This window comes from Coregonus clupeaformis, unplaced genomic scaffold (genome assembly GCF_020615455.1).
Source record: "Coregonus clupeaformis isolate EN_2021a unplaced genomic scaffold, ASM2061545v1 scaf2977, whole genome shotgun sequence".
Classification (NCBI taxonomy): Eukaryota; Metazoa; Chordata; class Actinopteri; order Salmoniformes; family Salmonidae; genus Coregonus; species Coregonus clupeaformis.
The window spans coordinates 15001-25000 of NW_025536431.1; the positions used below are offsets into that span (position 1 = coordinate 15001).

General features: G+C 41.0%; 1 protein-coding gene across 1 annotated transcript in view; it reads right to left on the reverse strand.

Annotated features, from left to right (window-relative positions):
* Positions 1-10000, reverse strand: part of LOC121565043 (post-GPI attachment to proteins factor 6-like) — a 19669-nt gene that overhangs the window by 1978 nt on the left and 7691 nt on the right. The window contains exons 6-7 of the mRNA XM_045219986.1: positions 6711-6825; positions 5650-5736 (exon numbers count right to left, since the gene is read on the reverse strand). Coding sequence (XP_045075921.1) covers positions 5650-5736; positions 6711-6825 — 202 coding nt within the window. The remainder of the gene's footprint in view (positions 1-5649; positions 5737-6710; positions 6826-10000) is intronic.

Sequence of the window (10000 nt, forward strand, 5' to 3'; positions counted from 1 at the left end):
GATTTTCTGGAAAAAAAATTCTCAATTTGTCTGTCATAGTTGACGTGTACCTATGATGAAAATGACAGGCTCTCTCATCTTTTAAGTGGGAGAACTTGCACAATTGGTGGCTGACTAAATACTTTTTTTCCCCACTGTACATGTACTATAGTGTGTATATACATGTACTACAGTGTGTATATACATGTACTACAGTGTGTATATACATGCACTACAGTGTGTATATATATGTACTATAGTGTGTATATACATGTACTACAGTGTGTATATACATGTACTATAGTGTGTATATACATGTACTATAGTGTGTATATACATGTACTACAGTGTGTATATACATGTACTACAGTGTGTATATACATGTACTACAGTGTGTATATACATATACTACAGTGTGTATATACATATACTACAGTGTGTATATACATATACTACAGTGTGTATATACATATACTACAGTGTGTATATACATGTACTATAGTGTGTATATACATATACTATAGTGTGTATATACATGTACTACAATGTGTATATACATGTACTACAGTGTGTATATACATGTACTACAGTGTGTATATACATGTACTACAGTGTGTATATACATGTACTACAGTGTGTATATACATGTACTACAGTGTGTATATACATGCACTACAGTGTGTATATACATGTACTACAGTGTGTATATACATGCACTACAGTGTGTATATACATGTACTATAGTGTGTATATACATGTACTACAGTGTGTATATACATGCACTACAGTGTGTATATACATGTACTACAGTGTGTATATACATGCACTACAGTGTGTATATACATGTACTATAGTGTGTATATACATGTACTACAGTGTGTATATACATGTACTACAGTGTGTATATACATGTACTACAGTGTGTATATACATGTACTACAGTGTGTATATACATGTACTACAGTGTGTATATACATGTACTACAGTGTGTGTATATACATGCACTACAGTGTGTATATACATGTACTACAGTGTGTATATACATGCACTCACAGTGTGTATATACATGTACTATAGTGTGTATATACATGTACTACAGTGTGTATATACATGTACTACAGTGTGTATATACATGTACTTACAGTGTGTATATACATGTACTATAGTGTGTATATACATGTACTACATAGTGTGTATATACATGTACTATAGTGTGTATATACATGTACTATAGTGTGTATATGATGATGATGATGAGGGTGATGAGGGTGATCCTAACTGACATACAGTGGGGGAAAAAAGTATTTAGTCAGCCACCAATTGTGCAAGTTCTCCCACTTAAGAAGATGAGAGAGGCCTGTAATTTTCATCATAGGTACACGTCAACTATGACAGACAAAATGAGATTTTTTTTCTCCAGAAAATCAGCATTGTAGGATTTTAATGAATTTATTTGCAAATTATGGGGGAAAATAAGTATTTGGTCACCTACAAACAAGCAAGATTTCTGGCTCTCACGGACCTGTAACTTCTTCTTTAAGAGGCTCCTCTGTCCTCCACTCGTTACCTGTATTAATGGCACCTGTTTGAACTTGTTATCAGTATAAAAGACACCTGTCCACAACCTCAAACAGTCACACTCCAAACTCCACTATGGCCAAGACCAAAGAGCTGTCAAAGGACACCAGAAACAAAATTGTAGACCTGCACCAGGCTGGGAAGACTGAATCTGCAATAGGTAAGCAGCTTGGTTTGAAGAAATCAACTGTGGAGCAATTATTAGGAAATGGAAGACATACAAGACCACTGATAATCTCCCTCGATCTGGGGCTCCACGCAAGATCTCACCCCGTGGGAGTCAAAATGATCACAAGAACGGTGAGCAAAATCCCAGAACCACACGGTGGGACCTAGTGAATGACCTGCAGAGAGCTGGGACCAAAGTAACAAAGCCTACCATCAGTAACACACTACGCCGCCAGGGACTCAAATCCTGCAGTGCCAGACGTGTCCCCCCTGCTTAAGCCAGTACATGTCCAGGCCCGTCTGAAGTTTGCTAGAGTGCATTTGGATGATCCAGAAGAGGATTGGGAGAATGTCATATGGTCAGATGAAACCAAAATATAACTTTTTGGTAAAAACTCAACTCAGTCGTGGTTTGGAGGACAAAGAATGCTGAGTTGCATCCCAAAGAACACCATACCTACTGTGAAGCATGGGGGTGGAAACATCATGCTTTGGGGCTGTTTTTCTGCAAAGGGACCAGGACGACTGATCCGTGTAAAGGAAAGAATGAATGGGGCCATGTATCGTAAGATTTTGAGTGAAAACCTCCTTCCATCAGCAAGGGCATTGAAGATGAAACGTGGCTGGGTCTTTCAGCATGACAATGATCCCAAACACACCGCCCGGGCAACGAAGGAGTGGCTTCGTAAGAAGGCATTTCAAGGTCCTGGAGTGGCCTAGCCAGTCTCCAGATCTCAACCCCATAGAAAATCTTTGGAGGGAGTTGAAAGTCCGTGTTGCCCAGCGACAGCCCCAAAACATCACTGCTCTAGGAGGAGATCTGCATGGAGGAATGGGCCAAAATACCAGCAACAGTGTGTGAAAACCTTGTGAAGACTTACAGAAAACGTTTGACCTGTGTCATTGCCAACAAAGGGTATATAACAAAGTATTGAGAAACTTTTGTTATTTACCAAATACTTATTTTCCACCATAATTTGCAAATAAATTCATTAAAAATGTGATTTTCTGGATTTTTTTTTCTCATTTTGTCTGTCATAGTTGACGTGTACCTATGATGAAAATTACAGGCCTCTCTCATCTTTTTAAGTGGGAGAACTTGCACAATTGGTGGCTGACATTCTTTCATACTTGTGAAAGGTCAAATTAAATCCAATTGGTGGCTGACTAAATACTTTTTTCCCCACTGTATACTATAGTGTGTGTATGCATACATACATACACAATATATATATACACATACACACACACACATATACTATAGTGTGTAAATATACATATACTATAGTGTGTAAATATACATATACTATAGTGTGTAAATATACATATACTATAGTGTGTAAATATACATATACTATAGTGTGTAAATATACATATACTATAGTGTGTGTGTATACACACATACATATAAATACACTCAGAGGCCAGTTTATTAGGTACACCACCCCATTCATTAAAATGGATCACTCTTACAGAGTGTGTTATGATAGTCGGTGCCAGGAGCGCCGGTTAAAGTATCTCCGAAACAGCCGCCCTCCTGGGCTTTTCACCACGACAGTGTCTAGGGTTTACTGAGAATGGTGCAACAAACAAAACCATCCAGTCAGCAGCCGTCCTCTGGGAGAAAACAGCTGGTTGATGAGAGGTCAAAGAATCATGCATCTAACAGGCGGGCCACAAACAGACCAATAACGGCGCAGTACAACAGTGGTGTGCAGAACGGCATCTCAGAACACACAACTCGTTGATCCTTGTCACCGATGGGCTATTGCAGCAGACGACCACACTGGGTTCCACTCCTATCAGCTAAAAACAACAGGCAGCAGCTTCAGTGGACAACTGAGGAGTGGAAAAACACCGCCTGGTCTGATGGTGTAAGCAGCATATTATTAAATCACCAACACTGGACAACTGAGGAGTGGAAAAACACCGCCTGGTCTGATGGTGTAAGCAGCATATTATTATTATTATTATTATTAAATCACCAACACTGGACAACTGAGGAGTGGAAAAACACCGCCTGGTCTGATGGTGTAAGCAGCATTTATTATTATTATTAAATCACCAACACTGGACAACTGAGGAGTGGAAAAACACCGCCTGGTCTGATGGTGTAAGCAGCATATTATTAAATCACCAACACTGGACAACTGAGGAGTGGAAAAACACCGCCTGGTCTGATGGTGTAAGCAGCATATTATTATTATTATTATTAAATCACCAACACTGGACAACTGAGGAGTGGAAAAACACCGCCTGGTCTGATGGTGTAAGCAGCATATTATTATTATTAAATCACCAACACTGGACAACTGAGGAGTGGAAAAACACCGCCTGGTCTGATGGTGTAAGCAGCATATTATTATTATTATTAAATCACCAACACTGGACAACTGAGGAGTGGAAAAACACCGGCTGGTCTGATGGTGTAAGCAGCATATTATTATTATTAAATCACCAACACTGGACAACTGAGGAGTGGAAAAACACCGCCTGGTCTGATGGTGTAAGCAGCATATTATTATTATTAAATCACCAACACTGGACAACTGAGGAGTGGAAAAACACCGCCTGGTCTGATGGTGTAAGCAGCATATTATTTTTTAATTATTAAATCACCAACACTGGACAACTGAGGAGTGGAAAAACACCGCCTGGTCTGATGGTGTAAGCAGCATATTATTAAATCACCAACACTGGACAACTGAGGAGTGGAAAAAACACCGCCTGGTCTGATGGTGTAAGCAGCATAAATATTATTAAATCACCAACACTGGACAACTGAGGAGTGGAAAAACACCGCCTGGTCTGATGGTGTAAGCAGCATATTATTATTATTATTATTATTAAATCACCAACACTGGACAACTGAGGAGTGGAAAAACACCGCCTGGTCTGATGGTGTAAGCAGCATATTATTATTATTAAATCACCAACACTGGACAACTGAGGAGTGGAAAAACACCGCCTGGTCTGATGGTGTAAGCAGCATAAATATTATTATTATTAAATCACCAACACTGGACAACTGAGGAGTGGAAAAACACCGCCTGGTCTGATGGTGTAAGCAGCATATTATTATTATTAAATCACCAACACTGGACAACTGAGGAGTGGAAAAACACCGCCTGGTCTGATGGTGTAAGCAGCATTATTATTATTATTAAATCACCAACACTGGACAACTGAGGAGTGGAAAAACACCGCCTGGTCTGATGGTGTAAGCAGCATATTATTTTTATTAAATCACCAACACTGGACAACTGAGGAGTGGAAAAACACCGCCTGGTCTGATGGTGTAAGCAGCATATTATTAAATCACCAACACTGGACAACTGAGGAGTGGAAAAACACCGCCTGGTCTGATGGTGTAAGCAGCATATTATTATTATTATTATTATTATTAAATCACCAACACTGGACAACTGAGGAGTGGAAAAACACCGCCTGGTCTGATGGTGTAAGCAGCATATTATTATTAAATCACCAACACTGGACAACTGAGGAGTGGAAAAACACTGCCTGGTCTGATGGTGTAAGCAGCATATTATTATTAAATCACCAACACTGGAAAACTGAGGAGTGGAAAAACACCGCCTGGTCTGACAAATCCCGGTTCCTGTTACGTCACGCTGATGGCAGAGTCAGGATTTGCCGTAAACAGCATGAGTCCATGGACAGGCTGGTGAAAGTGGTGTAATGGTGTGGGGAATGTTTTCCTGGAACACGTTAGGTCCCTTGACACCAATTGAGCAACATTTTCATGCCCCGAAAAATTCAGGCTGTTCTGGAGGCAAAGGTGGGTCCGACCCAGTACTATATGGGTGTGCCTAATAAACTGTCCAGCTGAGTGTATATATATATATATACACAATATATATACACACATATATGAGGAATGTGTCTGTGTGTTGTGCGACCTACCAGCTTTGCAGACACAGGCAGCGTAGAGATAGCTGTATGACCTCAACAGTCGACACTCTCCATAGGTCCCACAGTCCTCGATACAGGCTGATACGTGGAGCTGTGGTGTTACTGTTATATTACCAACACTACTGCAGAGAGACATTAGAAACCCATTCTATATAGATACAGGCTGATACGTGGAGCTGTGGTGTTACTGTTATATTACCACTCACTACTGCAGAGAGACATTAGAAACCCATTCTATATAGATACAGGCTGATACGTGGAGCTGTGGTGTTACTGTTATATTACCACAGTCACTACTGCAGAGAGACATTAGAAACCCATTCTATATAGATACAGGCTGATACGTGGAGCTGTGGTGTTACTGTTATATTACCACTACTGCAGAGAGACATTAGAAACCCATTCTATATAGATACAGGCTGATACGTGGAGCTGTGGTGTTACTGTTATATTACCACTACTGCAGAGAGACATTAGAAACCCATTCTATATAGATACAGGCTGATACGTGGAGCTGTGGTGTTACTGTTATATTACCACAGTCACTACTGCAGAGAGACATTAGAAACCCATTCTATATAGATACAGGCTGATACGTGGAGCTGTGGTGTTACTGTTATATTACCACAGTCACACTGCAGAGAGACATTAGAAACCCATTCTATATAGATACAGGCTGATACGTGGAGCTGTGGTGTTACTGTTATATTACCCACTACTGCAGAGAGACATTAGAAACCCATTCTATATAGATACAGGCTGATACGTGGAGCTGTGGTGTTACTGTTATATTACCAGTCACTACTGCAGAGAGACATTAGAAACCCATTCTATATAGATACAGGCTGATACGTGGAGCTGTGGTGTTACTGTTATATTACCACAGTCACTACTGCAGAGAGACATTAGAAACCCATTCTATATAGATACAGGCTGATACGTGGAGCTGTGGTGTTACTGTTATATTACCACAGTCACTACTGCAGAGAGACATTAGAAACCCATTCTATATAGATACAGGCTGATACGTGGAGCTGTGGTGTTCGTGTTACCTGTTGCAGAAGACTTGTAAGGTGAGGTACCAGGTCGCAGCCTGAGGGAAGGGAAGTCTGATGACGGTCCGGGGAACACTGACGTTCACACTCAACCCATACGCTGAGAACAACGCTACACACACACACACACAAAATATCTTCAGAACAACCCTAGAAACTCTCAGTGTGTGTATATGTATATTTGTGTATGTATATATGTGTGTATGTATATATATTGTGTGTGTGTGTGTGTGTGTGTGTGTGTGTGTGTGTGTGTGTGTATATGTGTGTGTGTGTGTGTGTGTGTGTGTGTGTGTGTGTGTGTGTGTATGTGTGTGTGTGTGTGTGTGTGTGTGTGTGTGTGTGTGTGTGTGTGTGTGTGTGTATATATACAGTACCAGTAAAAAGTTTGGACACATCTACTCATTCAATTATTATCACTTTTTTACTATTTCTACATTGTAGAATAATAGTGAAGACATCAAAACTATGAAATAACACATACATTGACTGACCTTCATGTCTTAAAGTAATGATAGACTGTAATTTCTCTTTGCTTATTTGAGCTGTTCTTGCCATAATATGGACTTGGTATCTTACCAAATAGGGCTGTCTTCTGTATACTCCCCCCTACCTTGTCACAACACAACTGATTGGCTCAAACGCATTAAGAAGGAAATAAATTCCACAAATTAACTTTTAAGAAGGCACAGCTGTTAATTGAAATGCATTCCAGGTGACTACCTCACAAAGCTGGTTGAGAGAATGCCAAGAGTGTGCAAAGCTGTCATCAAGGCAAAGGGTGGCTTCTTTGAAGAATCTAAAATATATTTTAATTTGTTTAACACTTTTTTATTTACTACATGATTCCATATGTGTTATTGCATAGTTTTGATGTCTTCACTATTATTCTACAATGAAGAAAATAGTAAAAATAAAGAAAAACCCCTGAATGAGTAGGTTTGTCCAAACGTTTGACTGGTACTGTGTACAGTTGAAGTCAGAAGTTTACATACACCTTAGCAAAATACATTTAAACTCAGTTTTTCACAATTCATGACATTTAATCCTAGTAAAATGTTTTTTTACTGTTTTATGTCAGTTAGGATCACCACTTTATCTTAAGAATGGGAAATGTCAGATTAATAGTAGAGAGAATTATTTACATACACTCAATTAGTATTTGGTAGCATTGCCTTTAAATTGTTTAACTTGGGTCAAACGTTTTGGGTAGCCTTCCACAATAAGTTGGGTGAATTTTGGCCCATTCCTCCTGACAGAGCTGGTGTAACTGAGTCAGGTTTGTAGGTCTCCTTGCTCGCACACGCTTTTTCAGTTCTGCCCACACATTTTCTATAGGATTGAGGTCAGGGCTTTGTGATGGCCACTCCAATACCTTGACTTTGTTGTCCTTAAGCCATTTTGCAACAACTTTGGAAGTATGCTTGGTGTCATTGTCCATTTGGAAGACCCATTTGCGACCAAGCTTTAACCTCCTGACTGATGTCATGAGATGTTGCTTCAATATATCCACATAATTTTCCTTCCTCATGCCATCTATTTTGTGAAGTGCACCAGACCCTCCTGCAGCAAAGCACCCCCACAGCATGATGCTGCCACCCCCGTGCTTCACGGTTGGGATGGTGTTCTTAGGCTTGCAAGCCCGCCCCTTTTTCCTCCGAACATAACGATGGTCATTATGGCCAAACAGTTCTATTTTTGTTTCATCAGAGACCAGAGGACATTTCTCCAAAAAGTACAATCTTTGTCCCCATGTGCAGTTGCAAACCGTAGTCTGGCTTTTCTATGGCGGTTTTGGAGCAGTGGCTTCTTCCTTGCGGAGCGGCCTTTCAGGTTATGTCGATATAGGACTCGTTTTACTGTGGATATAGATACTTTTGTACCGGTTTCCTCCAGCATCTTCACAACGTCCTTTGCTGTTGTTCTGGGATTGATTTGCACTTTTCGCACCAAAGTACGTTCATCTCTAGGAGACAGAACGCGTCTCCTTCCTGAGTGGTATGACTGCTGCGTGGTCCCATGGTGTTTATACTTGCGTACTATTGCTAGTACAGATGAACGTGGTACCTTCAGGCGTTTGGAAATTGCTCCCAAGGATGAACCAGACTTGTGGAGGTCTACAATTTTTGTCTTGTCTTGGCTGATTTCTTTAGATTTTCCCATGATGTCAAGCAAAGAGGCACTGAGTTTGAAGGTAGGCCTTGAAATACATCCACAGGTACACCTCCAAAAATATCAGAAGCTTCTAAAGCCATGACATCATTTTCTGGAATTTTCACAGTCAACTTAGTGTATGTAAACTTCTTAACCACTGGAATTGTGATACAGTGAAATAATCTGTCTGTAAACAGTTGTTGGAAAGATTACTTGTGTCATGCACAAAGTAGATGTCCTAACCAACTTGCCAAAATTATAGTTTGTTAACAAGAAATTTGTGGAGTGGTTGAAAAACGAGTTTTAATGACTCCAACCTAAGTGTATGTAAACTTCCGACTTCAACTGTATGTGTGTTTATAACACTATATATACAGCAGTATGTGGACACTCCTTCAAATTAGTGGATTCTATTTCAGCCACACCCGTTGCTGACAGGTGTATAAAAATCGAGCACACAGCCATGCAATCTCCATAGACAAACATTGGCAGTAGACTGGCCTTACTGAAGAGCTCAGTGTCTTCCAACGTGGCGCCGTCACAGGACCTTTCCAACAAGTCAGTTCATCACATTTATGCCCTGTTAGATCAGCCCCGGTCAACTGGAAGTGCTGTTACTGTGAAGCGGAAACGTCTCGGAGCAACAACGGCTCAGCCGTGAAGTGGTAGGCCACACAAGCTCGCAGAACGGGAACCTCCGAGTGCTGAAGCGCGTAGCGCGTAACAAAATGTCTGTCCTCAGTTGCAACACTCAGTTCCAAACTGTCTCTGGAAGCAACGTCAGCACGATAACTGTTTTGTCGGGAGCTTCATGAAATGGGTTTCCACAGCCGAGCAGCCCCACACAAGCCTACTAAGATCACCATGGCAATGCCAAGCGTCCGCTAGAGCAGTGGAAAGCTCATCACCGTTGGACTCTGGAGCAGTGGAAACTCACCACCGTTGATCACTGGAGCAGTGGAAACTCACCACCGTTGATCACTGGAGCAGTGGAAACTCACCACCGTTGGACTCTGGAAACTCACCACCGTTGGACTCTGGAAACTCATCACCGTTGGACTCTGGAGCAGTGGAAACTCACCACCGTTGGACTCTGGAGCAGTGGAAACTCATCACCGTTGGACTCTGGAGCA